Here is a 17,400-nt window from a genome sequence, read left to right as displayed (position 1 = left end):
AAATGTAGGTGTACATAAGTTGCTGTTTTACAGTTTTACATTTTAAGGCTTCTCTATAAGCTCCATTTCTATCAAAGATCTTAGAAAACGTTGTGTCAGTGCAACTGATTTCATATATGAATAATAATTTAATCTTTGAAAAATTGCAGAATGGTTTTCCGCTCCCAACATAGCACTGAAACTGCTCTGGTTAAGATTGCTAATGACCTACCGCTTGCAGCTGATGATGGCTTGTACTCTTGTTTTAATCCTTTCTGATCTAAGCTCAGCCTTTGACAAAGTGGACCATAATATCTTGATCAACCGTTTAAAAACGTATGTTGGTATCAGAGGTGTAGCTCTTGTTTGGTTTATTTCTTATTCTTAGAAAAGGTATTTTTCCATCGTGCTTGGAGATGCCTTCTCTTCTCGTGCTCCTTTATTTTGTGATGAATTTTTATCATATGGCTTTTTCAAAATATTGATGGTATTTTTTGTATTTTGTAAATGTACTTTGTAATGTAATTTATTGTAAAGCACTTTGTTGCTTTGTTTTGAAAGGTGCTACATAAATAAATGTTTACTTACTCCCAGAGATAACTTGATTCTAAGAATTTTTTACACGAATTTGTAAAAACACAGAACATGAAAAACACCGCTGAAAAACTGCTTAAATCAAATCGACTACTTCTTTTACTGTTATTGGTACTATTATATCTATTGTACACTGTGCACACTATGCAAATTTAGTAAATACATACAGTATAATGTAATGCATTTGCCAAAACATCCAGTATACAATGCATGGAATTATGTTTCCCATGATGCCATATCTCTTTGATTTGCGTACTGGAACTAACTTTATAAAATAAATATCTCTAGATATATTAATATTAATTAACAACATACTTACTATAGGGTTAGGGATTTGGTTTAGGGATGATATGCATAATTTACTGTCATAAAATAGAAATATAAAGAGGATTGTTTTCTTCAGTGTCATTCATGTTCATTAAGTTCATATAGCAGAAAACTCAGGTCTATAGCCCAATAGCCAGGGCCTAATCAAGCCAAAATCACATACATTCTGAGTAAGTACTTTTTATTAGTACTTATTTTGTGACCTTTAATAATATATTAGTTGTGCACTTCAGGATCTCGCCAGTAGTGGTACATTATCCAGGTACTTTTTGCCAACTGTTTACTACACTAAAAAATAAAAAGGGGTTTTCGCAGTGATGCCATTGAAGAACCCTTCTGAGTTTCCAAAATAACCTTTCTGTGAACAATTCTTAAAAGAACATTTTGTCCAATGGAAAGTTCTCATGGATGTTAAAGGTTCTTCGTGGAACCATAGATGGCAATAGATAACCTTTATTTTTCAGAGTGTATGAATACAACACTCTACTCTTTCATATACAGTTTTCACCTACTACATTAGGGAAGTATGCCTATTAAGATGCAGCATGTATCTGTGTGAATTTGCTACACCCTGTACAAAGCCATACATCAATGTATTTTGAATCATTTCCTTGATAGCAAAGCAGATACAATGAGGCAGTTGAGAGCAATTGTCTTGTAAGTACAGTTAGCTAACAGTCTTGTGGATGAACTGTTCATGAAGGGATTCTTACATCTAAAAGGGACCCAAATGGCATTTGGAATTAGCCCACAGACAACCTTTGCTTTTTAATTTCCCATGATAACCTTCACTGATGATGTGCAGTCATCCAGATCCTCATGGCAGCCCCATTGGGCCACTCCAAGCACCACAGCTGGGTGGGAGTTAATGCTCGGAAAACAGGAACTCCCTAATCAACATCAGCCGTGTGCAGCACCAAACAAAGGTCTCATTCAAGACCACTCTTAGATTGACTTGATGGGTTATTTAACATATAATGTGTTTATGGACATCAAAGCAAATTCTTGAAAGGAACACTCCACTTTCCATTTTCAAAAAAGTGGAGTGTTCCTTTAACATGAGCTCATAAAAGCATTGCATGCGTGAAACTGAACAAAAGAAAGAAATAGAAACAGCTACATTTTGGATTATGTCACAAAAGTATTGCAACAAAGCTTTTTAGGAGGGTTAGACACACAGTAAGTGCTGTTGTTTAAGTGGTCTGCACATTTCATTTCACTGCGACTTTCAACAAGAGTTTATTTTAAGTACAACACTAACAAGATCCAGAGTGCACTGGCTTTAAATGCAAAGACAACATTTATTGGACTGTCTCAACCCAGACATAACAGATTTAAGTGACAATAACAGGTGGAAATAACAGAGACTTGTGGAGTTGACACTGTATAAGTGACTGCTTTACACAGAGAGGAAACATATGCAGCCGGGAGACTGTAATCTCGTGTAAAGCTGTTAGTACTGCTGAAACCAAATCTATGTCTAGAGTGCAAGTCTAAAGCAATCAGCAGCGGAGGTGTGGATTAGACTAACCAAACTGGAACAGAGTCCTGCCTGATGCTCATAAACACACACACACACACACTAGAAATGCAAAATGAAGAGAATAATACATTTGCATTTGATTTAGTCATGTACAGTATATTTCCTTGTAAATACTTTAAAATGAAAAAGGTGCCAAAATGACACAGTTGAGCAGCTTTCTTCTATTTAAAAAAATTTGACAGTTTACATAGTTTTAGCAAAATAAAATGTATTTACGTTTCACTGCCTTCTGAAGTGAGCACAAACAGCACTCTCGTCTCATCTGCAGCGTTTGCTCCAGCTGTACTTATAGCTCCAGTTCTTCCACCATTTCTGTAATAAGTCCTCCAGCAAGAGAGCTCATTAAATTCCCATTAAAGTTGAGTTGGTGTGTAAACTGAGCGCTAGTCCTGTTCATGTCTTGTAGCACCTCATTGAGCTCTCAGAACTCCTGCGCACACCCGGAGCCAGCAGGGTCAGACAGAGGGTGAGACATTTATGAGATGTGATATTTGCTCTGGATGGCATTTCTCTGGTAGACAACAGGCAATGCACCTGAAATAAAGAGGGGTGAGGTACAGTTTTTCAAAAATATTTCTTATTACTCACATGGACTTTTGTGGAGTTTGTCATTTATTCGTTGCATGGAAAAGAGAAGCAGGAACTTTTCAGAATATCTTCTTGCATGTTCCATAAAAGAAAGTCTGTTTCTGTTTAAAAACAGCCAAATCTATTCACCAATCACCGTCTGACAATCAATGATTTTAGCTTCATTAATAAGGCAATCTTTTTATATGACAAAATATGATATATTTATAGGATTTGTATCATCATAGTTATGCTTTATTTGATGTGCTTGCCATGGCAGATTTCATTGGTTGTTTTGTTTGTAAAACAGTCAATAAAGTGTTTTTGAATCTGTTATAAAACCATAATTACTATTTGTAAATTTTCTGTCACCATTAAATGACCATAACATTGAAACATGTAATTATACACAGATCTGCTAATGTTTGTGTCTGTTGTGACTTTTTGTACTTATTTGTATTTTTTTCTGACTGAGAATCTCCACCCATTACGTTCATATGAGCCACTCAACCAAAGACTATAGAATACCCTATAAGTCAAGTCAAGTCACCTTTATTTATATAGCGCTTTAAACAAAATACATTGCGTCAAAGCAACTGAACAACATTCATTAGGAAAACAGTGTCAATAATGCAAAAATGATAGTTAAAGGCAGTTCATCATTGGATTGAGTTATGTCATCTCTGTTCAGTTAAATAGTGTCTGTGCATCGCTGTAGATGAAGTGTCCCCAACTAAGCAAGCCAGAGGCGACAGTGGCAAGGAACCGAAACTCCATCGGTGACAGAATGGAGAAAAAAACCTTGGGAGAAACCAGGCTCAGTTGGGGGGGCAGTTCTCCTCTGACCAGACGAAACCAGTAGTTCAATTCCAGGCTGCAGCAAAGTCAGATTGTGCAGAAGAATCATCTGTTTCCTGTGGTCTTGTCCTGGTGGTCCTCTGAGACAAGGTCTTTACAGGGGATCTGTATCTGGGGCTCTAGTTGTCCTGGTCTCCGCTGTCTTTCAGGGATGTAGAGGTCCTTTCTAGGTGCTGATCCACCGTCTGGTCTGGATACGTACTGGATCCGGGTGACTTCAGTGACCCTCTGATCTGGACACAGACTGGATCTGGTGGCTACGGTGACCTCGGAATAAGAGAGAAACAGACAAATATTAGCATAGATGCCATTCTTCTAATGATGTAGCAAGTACATAGGGTGTTATGGGAAGTGTTCCTGGTTCCGGAAGATTCTCCATTCTGGATGGGGTTGTGGTGGACAGCTGTCAGCTTTGCCAAGCACACACACATGTTGAGTTCTGGGTTTTATGAGACATAGATATAAATCTAACTTTTACAGAAAACATATTTTTTACATTAAAAAACAATCAATTAGTTTGATAAGTAGGTTTTTGTTTTGTTTTTCACAATGTGAAACATTTCAGTTTTTACTATCCCTGTAGGGACATTTGATGCCCACAACGTAGGAAATACCTGGACCACACAAATGTTGTTTTCCATGTTTTAAGGGGACTTTCTATAGACAATGATTCTGCACAAAATATACAGTCTATAATATCCCCTAACCATAAACACAACCCTCACAGAAAACATTCTGAATGTTCTGAAAACATGATTTATTAACTGTTTTCCTCATGGGGACCAAAATTGTCCTGGTAAGATCAAACATTTCAGGTATTACTATCATCGTGGGGACATTTTGAACCACACACACACACACACACACACACACACACACACACACACACACACACACACACACACACACACACACACACACACACACACACACACTAGGAAAGTGAACTGGCATTTAATCTCAACTTGAAATAAGAACTGACCCATTTATAAAAACGATTTAATAATAATAAATGTACCTGGTCTTGTTATAGATGTATACCACAAATAAAAGCTTCTCTTAATTTTTTTTTTTTTTTTAAATGTGATATTTATTCAGAAGCCCTCTATAAAAATTTTTAATACTAAGCCACGTTTACAGTTGATACTCATAAAGTATAATTATTTTTTTGAAAAATGTTTACCCCAAAATCAAACCTTACTTTACACATGTACAATCTTTACAATGTTTCAAAGCAGAGAAAGGAGAAAAAATATAATGGAACAAAATAAACATATAAAGACATAATTTTTCATTTAACAAAGTTAGAACATCTCATTTCTATCAGAGATTCTTGGACAAGTGGAATATTAAGCACATGCCTTGCAGCATTTAAAGAAAGCTGCTTAATAGGACAGACGTTCCTGCGTCCACCTTATCACTTCCTGTTACCCACCAGCCTTTGCAAAAAGCTTAGAAATGCTGAGTGCCGTTCAGATATTTAGCCAAAGTAGTATTGCACTTTTGCCATGAACAAGTGACCTGCTCTTGTAACATATCAGACGTGCTGACCTGAATACCCTTGTCCCCTACACAACAAAACACCTTTGACCTTCATTTGAGCACATATGTTTCTCCAGATTTAAAAAGGAGATTGTAACCAGCCTGTGTGACTTACAGTACAGGCAGATCCTTAGATAACATGCATGCATAACTTATGCTTAGTACATTCATAACTCAATCAAGTGCCCTCTTGTGTCAAAACAGATAAATGTAAAGGCAGAGTACAAAAAGTCACACACACAAACGTACAAACCTTTTTATATAAACCTTGCTCTGATTATGTTTTTTTTGTTGTTGTTTTTTTAATAAATCTAACATCCTACATATCAGTCATACTGGAAATATGTCAAATTATTAATGGGGAACAAGTCATAAGCACAGGCTATGTTCAAAATGAAACAATAGTACAGTGCTGAGCAATATATATATATGTATATGTTTACTGCCTATTATTTTCAAAAATCATTGAAAATAAATGTCCAATTTTATGTATAATTCACATTTGGCCTTCTGATCAAAAACTGAGGGAAGACAGAGAAAGCTACTTGTTCAGTCCTCACTCTAAAAATGAAAGGTCAAGTTGTGTGCATTGCATTGTGGGATACAGAACTCCATGCTCTATGTATACTGCACATTTTGGCATAGTAAGTCACCCAGGTATTCTATACATATAGAAAAATATGGATGCTGTGCACAGTATACATACTACATCCTGCTGCAGTAAGAGAAGTATGCTACTCCAAACATATAGCCACATGCATGCTTTTCGTTCAGACTCTGCAATAAGCAATGACAAGGCCAAATGTGGCAATGGGCCTTGCAGGGCTGAAGCTGTTGTTAATCGGGTGGCAAGAGGTGAATGTCCGACTGTAGCTCAAGCCATATGTATGTTAGTACGACACTTTTGGGTCAAATAGATCACAGACTTTTTCATTACGATCCATTTGTTTGTAATGAAACAGTAACACTGTATATAAATAAACACTAATGATAAAAAAACAACATAAAAAAATACTTACAATACAGTGAAGATTGCATAATCAGAAATGACTATTTTTGGCACAAAAGAAGAACACTATGACTATGTGAGCCTTTGAAACAGTGGATGCTCCTTCATGCATGGATGCGATTGTCCCTCACAGTGAAAACTGAGTTCATGGAGCACACTCTGACTGTACACCAACTTCTCTATGAACTCCAGCTGTGCCTAGTGCTCTAACAACCCCTTGCTTTTAGTGCCCTGACCCTGGAATACTAAGATAATCAATCAGGTGTATTTCACCATGAACAGAAATACCACTTTCGATGGGTGCTAAAGTTAAAAATGCAGTAAAAATTTCGAGAAACAAAGAAATATGTACATACAGTGCAGGATGCATTGGAAAACAAAATGCATCAGATACAGTAATAACACATGTCGGAATTCTTTTTCATTTTTTTCAGCCATTTTAAGTGAATCTCACAAATTAGGCCAAGAACAAAAAAATAACTATGTCCAGGCAGACCTTCAAATTTTCATTACTGTAATGAGAATGACATTGTGCTTAATGTCACTATGCACCAGTTTAAATGGTCCTAAATTCTGGCTTTGTGACTTGTGACTTTTGATTTTCATGTGAAAAATGACCTTGACATTTCTTTATGAGACTCTTGCTTATACTTTCCTTAGTTGTAGACTAATTTCAAAATCTGATCCGATTCAATTTAACCACTGGTGTCAAATTTGTAGAACTATTTTAAGGTATCAGTACCCCCCCCCCCCCCCACACACACACTTTGTTTTAACATTTAAGCGTTTTGAGTCTGCAAACATAAGAAGAAAAAAAAACGGTTAAGAGTAAAAAAGTAAGACATTAAAGGAACAAAGTGCAGCCGATGAACGGATGGTGCCCCGTGTAACCATTCTCTCTGAAAGAGAAAGCAGGGCAGGGACGACTCCTCTCTCACTGTATCAGCAGGCTGTGTGCAGTGCAATGCATACCTCATCAGTCCACCCTCTCACAGAAACCAACAACTACTGTACTATATCACTCACTTGTACAAAAATAAATCCATCAGAACAGGGTAAGATAAGCCTCTGTACATTACACTTATATAAAATAGCTTTGAATATTTACATATAGACAACAACAAAGAAAACACACTCACATTAAAAAAAAAACAAAAAAACACCAGCAACCTGTCCTGTACAATATACACCTGAATCAAAAGACATGTTAAGAGGTACTGTAGTGTATGGCTTGATAGGAAATATTTCCTTATATATACATAAATGAACTTAATATATATTTATAGATCTAAATGTACTTAAATATCCCTGGAATCATGAAAGTGACGTGCAGAGAGCGCCCCCACACTACCGCTGCCTACAACATGGCTCGAGTCTTCATAATCTCCTGCCATGTTCTCCAAACCAAGTGTTTTGCTTTGGTGATCTAAGATCAGATAACGGTTCATATAAAATTAGATCCAAAATATGTCAACCTCAGAATAGAATTAGGGCCATGGATAAACTGCATCTACTGTACTGTAAGGTATCGCTAGGAGGAGCATGCACATATCTCCCCGGAGTAGACAGAGTTTATGGGTATGAGGGTGGTAATCTACTTCCTGGTCCTCTCTCAGAATGTCCAGTCTCTTATTAGCAGTGCGACATCTCTGACTTTGGACTAAAGACAACTCAGTAGTATACACAGACAAGCAAGTCCAGTGCTAACAGAGTATGGACATGCCGTCTGCAGTGAGCAGCTGGCCACTGTTGGGGTCGTAAGTGCCGGCCAGGTAGTACAGGTCATGATAGCTCCCATCAGACTTCCTGTTGTGGGTCAATCGCTCGTATTCCTCAAGTGTGACCACCTGACACTTATGAGAGATTGTCTGGACATCGTTTTCATCCTCATGGCATGACTGGTAAAGGGCATGCTAAAAACAATGAAAAAATATATAATTTACATTTGCCCTCGCTTACCTGCTAACATTTTCATAATATCAGCAAAATTGATGATTTCTACAATGCTAATGAATGTTAATTATGTTTGATGACTGATCGAAGGTTCTGCATGACTTATAAAATACAGATAAGCAACTTCAACCAATATTGTATAATTTTCTAATTTGCGGTACTGGGGTGCGTTCTCCGATAACGTTGTCTCTTAGCGCGCTACGAATACTCAAAAGGTACACCTTAACTACAGGTATACCTTTGCTACGTGTGTTCTCCGAACTATACCTTAGGATGTAGCTTAAGGTAAACCTTCTTAAGTTCGACCTTAGCAGTTGCTGTCCATGGTGGAGGCGCTGAATAGGTTGATATCGACGCCTCGATGATCGATTGTGCGCTCTTTCCTTCACAGCGGTATAGGTAAAGTATTGAGAAAACAATGTTCTTTATAAAGAAGCGTTTTAGAAATAGTACAAACTGCATTTATCGGGGCTTATTGAAATACGTACATGCAGAAATAAATATGAGTATGTGTTTATAATTTAGCAAGTGTACAATCCCAAACCCTCACGGCCATAAGTGTGTTAATGTTCTCCACAACGTATGCTGATTATCCACCAGCCGTATCACATTATTGGCGTAAATCGCTCATTTGTGTAATTGGATGATTTCCTCAATAAAAGCGCAAACATGAGAGACATACCGACATTCACTATGTCGGGGAAAAAAGTCCGCAAAAAGAGATCGCCCAGCCACACTGAGGTCTTACTCAGCCCATATCCATCCCCAACAACCTCCAGAAAACTCCCCACAGCATAAAAACGAAGAGCCGCCAGCAGCTGAATTTCGGGGCTGAGGGGGTAGCTCCGTCGAGTTTGTCTTGACAAATCTGGGCCAACAAGATGCAAGAGCTGCAGAATTTGCTCCCGTGGCAGGCAAATTTTTTTTACAATGGTCTCTTCTGACATGGTAGTCAGTGGACTAAAATGTTCTCTTATAAAGTAGTTGACATACACTAACTGGCTCCGCGGACGCCGCCGTCTTTGATTTAAAACAAGTACTCGCTGTCTCGCTGCCATAGCTATAAAGTTTGTGTAAACTCATCTTTCTTTATATAGACTCCTAAGCCTTTTCTGTCAAATGGTTCGCCAGCTGATGTGCCTTAGGATAGTAATTAAAAAAGCTAACAACCATTAGTGTATGGAAACTTTATTAATGAAAACACTTCCATACACTGGGTGTAGGCTATAACAACTTAAGTATTTTATGTGTATAATTTTAAAGTAAAGTAAAAATGTAATTTTAATTCTAAATCAGATTTTATATTAAAAGTTCATATAAAATTTTCTATGTGTAATTAAACTGCGATGTAAAAAATCTTTTTGCGTAGTGGTGGCCACTAGCGGTATGAACCGTAAGCAGCGATAAGGTATAGCTAAGAGCGCTCCAGACCAACCTTACGAACGCATGACTTACAGAAGGTATACTTAACTAAGAAGGTTTCGGAAACCACGTATTAACGATAAGGTACTTCTTAAGGTACAACTTAAGAACGACGTAGCGTTAAGGTAGTTTCGGAGAACGCACCCCTGATTTATAGAGTACAACTTAGTAACTCTAGGCTTATTTTAACAGTTCAAAGTAAATATTTATAGCATAATCATCTAAATGTCCATTGTGACTGACAGTACACCATATGTTTTGATACTTACTTTGCCATCACGATGTCTCTCGCCTAGCTTGGTCTCTTCAGGGTGGTAGAACCACTGGACCTTCACGACCATGCTGCTCTGCCATGACTCCCAGAAACTCTCAATGCGGCCAATTAAAGGCAGAAGAGGCTGCCCAGTCGAAAGGAACACAGCACAATCTCCCACCCGGACCATGTCCTTGCCACGCACTATAGCCTTGTAGAAAAGCTTCCGGGCCTTTCCCTTAAATCCACGGCGCTAATGTAATAAAGAGAGCTTCAGGTTTCTTTGCAGATGTTTGCATACAACAATTATTTAATTTGCTGTGAAGTTTAGGTGAAAAGATCACTAATGAGATATTGCAGGGGTCACCAAACTCGGTCCTGCAGAGTTTAGCTCCAACCTGCCTCTACACACCTGCTTGGAATTTCAAGTATACCTAGTAAGATCTTGACTAGCTGGTCCAGGTGTGTTTTATTAGGGTTGGAGCTAAACTCTGCAGGACACCAGCTCTCCAGGACTGAGTTTGGTCACACCTGAGCTATCATTTGCACTATAGTTAGTCACCCACTAAACAGCTTATTAAACATAGACACGGATTAGAAACTCAGACCATTGGCTGGGCCATGGAATGCACTATGTTGACATTAGTAACTACAGTATAATGGTTAATACCAAACCACAAGCCTTTCTATTTATACTCAGAATCTAAAAAACAAATGGTAATACACTTTAGGATGACTTGTCATTGATGCTGCACATTTAACTGGGATCAATGGGATCCAGTGGGATCACCAGTTACTAAATTAATGAGCAAAGCAGTTATCTTTTCAACACTGACTCACTTGTGTGGGGTTTCCTGACCACCTCCACAGCTGTCTAGATGGCAAGATGGGTGACACTCTGGGTTTGGTCTGGTCTGATAGAAGCCGTTGCCTCTTAACCAGATCTTTAGAGGTTTTGGAGAGTGAACTGGGACACTCTTTCCTCTTCTGTGGCTTGCTGTTAGTACTGTGGTTGCTATGCCTACTTTTGGCACTGGACACAGCCACAGCTTTGGCCACAAAGGAGTGCCGTGGGGGTCCCAAAGGGGGTTCAGGGGTCTGGAGCAAAGAATGGTGGGGGGTCAAGCAGCTTTGGAGTAACAGTGTGGAGTTTTCTTCATCCTCTGAGCTGTAAGACGAGTCATTTTCAGAAGAGCATACACTGGAACTCGAGAGAGAGCCTGAGCTGGAAGAGCTGGAAGAACCGGAGGAAGACGAGGAGACTGAGATGCGTGAGAGAAAACGCCCAGCTGTTCTCATACCTCCAGAAGCAGGAGCAAGTGCTGCACGGCCAGTCCTCCTTTCTACTTCTTCCTCTTCTTCATCCATGTCTGAATAAGAGCTTTGGCAGTCCCTGTGGTAGCCTAGGTTCAAGTCTCCATACTCATTCATGCGCAATGATGGAGAAGGCTTCCTCTGGACTGCTGTCCCTTTTAGCAGGAGCTCTGCTCGTGAGCCATCTCCTTTCCTGTTGTCCTTGACCAGCAGAACTGGGTGAGAATAAGCCTCAGCCCTGGGCAAAGCACCCACCCTATTGGAGCCAAATCCTGAGGCTCCCAGCAACATGAGAGCCTTACTGTTTTTAGTCTTTGGAGATGTTACTCCTTCATGATCCAATTTGACTAGAAATTCGTCTTTTTTGCCCCGAGGTGGTGCTGGCTCCTTGGTCCTCTTCTTTTGACCATAAGAAGTGTTCTTGCCCTCCAGTGAAATCCCAGATGTCTGGCTGCCAAAGGATGAATAACCATTAGCTATGCTGCTAAAGGAGTCGACCTCAAAGGAGCTACTGCTAAAGAGGCCTTTGGTTGGTGTCGCCATGGAGACCGAAGGTCGAGAGGATGTTTCTGCCACCCTGCCTTTCAAAGCCCTCTTCGAGGCTGAGCCATTTAGCTGAAAAAAGTTAACAGGCATTCTCTTCCTGGATGCAGCCACTGATTGCCATGCCACAGCAGGCGCTGAGCTCATGACTACACTGTCTGAGAGAGACTTTTTTAGCCCTGAACCTTTAGGCCTCCCTGTCAAGAAATGTTAAACATTTACAACATGCTTGACGATGATCAACATTCACAGAATCTTGGAAAGCATTTTTGGACATTTTTCGGATCATAGGCACATTTGTAAAGCTGTCTAGATAGGCAACCTGCTTCTGAAGGTTTTGAGACAAAGAATAAAATATGTTCTCTGGTGGTTTATTGTAGAAAGTCATACCTGGTCTTCTGACGGGCTTCTCCTGAGCTTTGAATCTGCCTTTATTTGCCATTCTTTCACTCAGAGTCTTGTTTTCCTGCATGGAGCTATTTTTGTGAAGCTGCCCCTCAGAGATGAGTGCAGGACTCACATCAGCACCTGAAAGGGCAGAGGAGGTGTCATTGTTTTTTTATTGATCTTAACAATGCATTTCAAATATATGTTAAGTCTGAGAATCAATGATAGAAGCTCAGTTACAAATCCTAGTGAGCTACCAACCTAGACAATGTTCTAAGGGACCATATGTGACAATAGGACACTTCTAAGATACTTAGTTATGGCTAAAACCTAAGGCAGCATGTATTTATCTATTCCAGATAAGGCAATCCCATTGAAAACAAGTGAACATTCAGCAAGACTGGATTGAATCTAAAGAAATATCAGTATAGACTTCAACCCAATATTTCTGTCTTTGTATTTTTGTGTTAAGTAGAATATTGCTTTGTTAGCTAAGCATGTACTAATGCAAAACACTTCAGAAATCAAATGTGAATGTTAGTCAAATCTCAAATGACAGGAGGAATTATATACAGTATATATATATAATATATATATATATTTTTTTTTTTTTTTTTTTTTAACTGGCTGTTAACAAGGTTGCTGCCTAGGCAAAGTGTTTTAAATAATTTTTGTTACCCTAATGAAAAGACCAGTTTAGATCAGTATTATTTTTTTAATTTCCATGCTAGTACAGCCTGTGTTTTGCTACTTGAAGGTGGTTTGGTGCTGTTCTAGCTGGTGGCCCAACACAGAAAAATTATTTACAAAAGCACAACATGGTTTTTCAGATGAAGCTGGTTAAAGGGATAATCCACCCAAAAATTTAATTTTGTCATTAATCACTTACCCCCATGTCGTTCCAAACCCTTCAAAGCTGTTTTCGTCTTTGGAACACAATTTAAGATATTTTGGATGAAAACCGGGAGGCTTGTGACTGTCCCATAGACTGCCAAGTAAGTTACACTGTCAAAGACCAGAAAAGTATGAAAGACGTCATCAGAATACTTCAGCTGCCATCAGTGTTTCAACCGTAATGTTATGAAATGACGAGAATACTGTTTGCAAGCGAATAAAACAAAAATAATGACTTTATTCAACAATTTCTTTGTCAACAGTCTCCTTGTTCTCTCCACATCACTTAAACTGCTTTTTTTTAGTTTTCTTCACTTACAAACAGTATTCTCGTCGCTTCATAATGTTACGGTTGAAACCCTGATGGCAGATGGACTATTCTGACGATGCTTTTCATACTTTTCTGGACTTTGATAGTGTAACAGTAGCCTCCCGGTTTTCATCCAAAATATCTTAAATTGTGTTCTGAAGATGAACGAAGCTTTTACGGGTTTGGAACGACATGGGATTAAGTGATTAATTACAAAAACTTTATTTTGGGGTGGAGTATCCCTTTAAATGCTGATGAATCTATTCAAGATGCCTTTTGGGGACCATCACCCAAATCAACAAATGCTATGTTTGTCTTCACTGCAGGGTAGGACGCCGCCTGTTTAGACAGCAGACAGAGGTAGCTTACTAGGTTTTATAACAGAGTTAATGACAGATTCTAATCAGAATGTGAGGTAGAAATGTAAAAAACAAAGTGGGACCTACATTGGATTTGGTAATCGGGAGGGAGAAAGCGAATATTGACGAGAGAGATCCACCCTCTATCTCCATCATCAAACTCCACCATAACCCCACCAGGTTTACCTTCACTACCACCTAGAAGACCACCTGAACTATTTATTTACATTTAAACAATTTACAGTAGTTCTTTAAACCTTGAATTGTTATGTGCTAGTTACGAAAAATAAAATTATGTCTATGCCTCACCCCTTCGCACAAATCCCGGGTAAAGACATCGTGAGCGCTCACTCCAGTAAGCACACACTCTAGTCCCTTCTTTTAGCACAGCCTCAGTGTCAGGGTGTACATCCAGTACCTAACACACACACACACACAGGAACAAACTTTTGTCAGGGAATGCCAGTGAAAGTGGTTTTGGACTCCCAAGATGATAAATGACACACACAGAAGTCAATCAGTGAGGCTCTTATGAATGCAGCACTTATCTCATGCCAGCATGTTAGGGCTGAAAGCCACGGAAGCGGAGGTGTGGTAAACACTAACTTGCTGAGTAATAATTAGAAGTGTGTGAATGGAGCGACTGTGATTGCAGGTTTGCAGCGTTGCTCTGTCTAACAGAGCGCCTAGATCCCCCCATTCAGCTCAAACCCCTTTCAGGTTTCTTTAATTTACTGTTGCTATGGAAACAGGTTCTCTCTGACTGAAGGGATGTGAAGCTGGACGGTTGTGCGTGTAGATTGGTGTCAAAGGTACATGGAGGAGTGGAACACTCTGGAAAGTGGAAGTTCAGAGTAATTAGAGACAGCTGCTGCATAGCGTTTACACACAGCTGAATAACAAGTCTGTGTGCTGGGGGGGGGGGGGGTGTTGAAGAGAGAGACAGAAACCCAACTAAAATTATTAATATGATTATTATTTTTTTAATTTAGGTATGAACAATATATGACGACTATCTTTGCACTGACCACCTTTTTCAATGGATAGGACAGATTTTATGCTTTGAAATCATTTAAAGACAAATTTGTGAATACTATTTAAATGCTGAATTTGAGCTATGTATAATGTCAAATTTTCTAATATTAAAATTTATTTATTCAGTATTTACTTTATGCATAGCACCACTCTTCTTTGCAGAACTGCTCAAGTGCATTTAAATTTGATGGTGACTGTTTGTGGACTGCAGTCTTCAAGTCATTCCACAGATTTTCAATGGGGTATAAGTCTTGACTCTGACTAGGCCATGCAAGGACATTCACCCTTTTCTCTTCAACCAATATATGCTCAGTTTTGCTGTGTGATTGGGGTCATTGTCATGTTGGAAGGTAAACCTTGTTCCCACTGACAACTATCTGGCGGAGGGCAGCAGATTTTCCTCAAGAATTTGACAGTATTTTGCCCCGTCCATGTTTCCTTCTATCCTGATAAATGCTCCAGTCCCTGCAGCAGAGAAATAGCCCCATACTGTAACAGGATATTTCCACTTCCATGATTTACTGTAGGAATGCTGTTATTTGTATGGTGAGCTGTATTGTATTTCTGCCAGACATACTGTTAGGTGTTGAGGCCAAATAATAAAATTTGAGTCGCATCTATCTCAGAATCTTCAAGGTACATTTTAGCAAAGCTCAGTCGTGACTGCAATGACCACTCTGTCATAAATTCCTGCAACTGCTTCAGAGTTGATTAAGGTCTCTTGGTCGCCTCTATGGCCAGTTTCCTCCTGGTTCTTTCATTCAGTTTGAGACCTGATCCAAGGAGGATCTGTGTTGTACCAAATACCTTCCATTTCTTGGTAATACACTTCACTGTGCTTCAAGGCATTGATAAAGCCTTTTGATTTTATCTATATACATTTCCTGACTTGTGCTTGTAGATCTTTTGACAGTGCCTTGCCACCCATAGACTGTTTGCTTCATTTGTACCACCAAGGACTGAAATGATCCAATAAAGCTCTTTTCTCGCTGAGCTGATCAAAATGACCGCAGCTGATCACAGATGAAAGTCAAATGGCACGTGTGCCATTCAGAAGGTGATTAGCTACACCTGATTGAGTTTACAAGTCATTTTTAGTAGGGGGTGATCCTGTTTCCAACTCAGTGATTCTGTTTTATCCATTATATATATATATATATATATATATATATATATATATAGTGGGTGGGGGGGGGGTGTTCTTTTCTATACCCACTGTATGTGAATATATAGAATGATTGCTAAAAGAATAAGTACACTGTAAAAACACTGTATTCACCAGTTAGCTTTCTGGAAGGTAACTATCCATTGGTTACTGTAAAAAAAAAAAAATATATATATATATTTTATATATATAAAGCCAAGAATGCCTTGCAGTTTACACTGTGTAATTACAGTCCATTTGATTAGATTAACTGTAATGTTGTTATAACCAATATAACCAACGTTGATGGAGAATATCCCTTCTAGTGGGTGCAAACAGAATATTCATCCTTCATGTTCAGAAACGCCTAGATGGAGCGAAGCTAAATGGGACAGGACAGCTTCTGGGACACTAAAGCCTGGAATCTTTACCCGGGAACTAGGGATTTGGGCTGGTACTTGGTACTTTCCGTGTACAAAATTGCCCCTCAGAAAGTCCTTGCTCGTGAGGTAGTTCCATTTCAAATGTCTGGAACTTTCGGGGACGGGATTTGGACGCTAAACATGCTGATTGGTTGAGTTCACACAGCATTGTGATTTCAACCACCATTTATTTGGATAATTTTATTACATTTTACTGTTATTGTTTCATATAATGTAGTTTTAAAAGTATTCCAGGTAAGAATGTAGTTGTTTAAAACTCAAATCTGTGGTTTATTTATAAAGACAGTGCCTATTTAGAAATGTGTTTCGCCGATTTTGGAGACGATCAGCTCCAGGTTTCACTTGTCTGGTTAGGCAAAGTCATATGAGTTTGGAACGATGGGGAGTTAATGGTGAGAGAATTTTTATTTTTAGAAGAAATATTCCTTTAAATACAAAGCCTTAAAATCCAATGATTATGGTCCAAAATGCTGAGGATATTGTAACACTTACTATCAGTTGATTGCATGTGTATATGGACCTACAATTATAAAATAAGGCTTTTGAATTGCACATAAAAGTCCAGAGTGTACAGTCATTTTTAATGGTGGCTGTTGAGGGAAATATCGATTTGCTCTGCTGGCACATTCTAGAAGTTTGCTGAGGGATTTCAAAATATATGAGGTTGCTGGAAGGGCCCAGTGCACACTGAATAAAGACGTGCTGTGTACAGGCCCCTAAAGGAGGTAGATGTGATTTTGTTTTGGCTGCTAAATAGTGACATATGTTCCTCACCAATTTAGACGGGATGCACTTTCTATTAACAGGGTAAAAAATGCAAAATCAACAAACGGTCAGTAAAAAGAGATGCTGACATTTCTGAAAACATTGATCTCACTCTCTCAATTGTATTCTGTGTTAATGTTATATGAATGTTACATAATA

General features: G+C 38.8%; 1 protein-coding gene across 3 annotated transcripts in view; it reads right to left on the bottom strand.

The window, feature by feature from the left end:
• Positions 1 to 7,339: 7,339 nt before the first annotated feature.
• Positions 7,340 to 17,400, bottom strand: part of LOC132148783 (BAH and coiled-coil domain-containing protein 1-like) — an 89,496-nt gene continuing 79,435 nt past the window's right edge. For 2 of the 3 annotated variants that reach the window (XM_059557488.1, XM_059557491.1), the window contains 6 exons: positions 14,164 to 14,272; positions 13,942 to 14,052; positions 12,295 to 12,432; positions 10,888 to 12,101; positions 10,064 to 10,300; positions 7,342 to 8,332 (listed from right to left, as the gene is read on the bottom strand). In XM_059557488.1, coding sequence (XP_059413471.1) covers positions 8,123 to 8,332; positions 10,064 to 10,300; positions 10,888 to 12,101; positions 12,295 to 12,432; positions 13,942 to 14,052; positions 14,164 to 14,272 — 2,019 coding nt within the window. In that variant the 3' untranslated portion in view covers positions 7,342 to 8,122. Of the gene's footprint in view, positions 8,333 to 10,063; positions 10,301 to 10,887; positions 12,102 to 12,294; positions 12,433 to 13,941; positions 14,053 to 14,163; positions 14,273 to 17,400 lie in introns of all 3 variants that reach the window. The other variant, XM_059557489.1, reaches the window with a different exon arrangement.

Source organism: Carassius carassius, chromosome 9 (assembly GCF_963082965.1).
Source record: "Carassius carassius chromosome 9, fCarCar2.1, whole genome shotgun sequence".
Classification (NCBI taxonomy): Eukaryota; Metazoa; Chordata; class Actinopteri; order Cypriniformes; family Cyprinidae; genus Carassius; species Carassius carassius.
The sequence above is the reverse complement of the archived record's forward strand: the minus strand, read 5'-3'. Positions and strand labels throughout refer to the sequence as shown.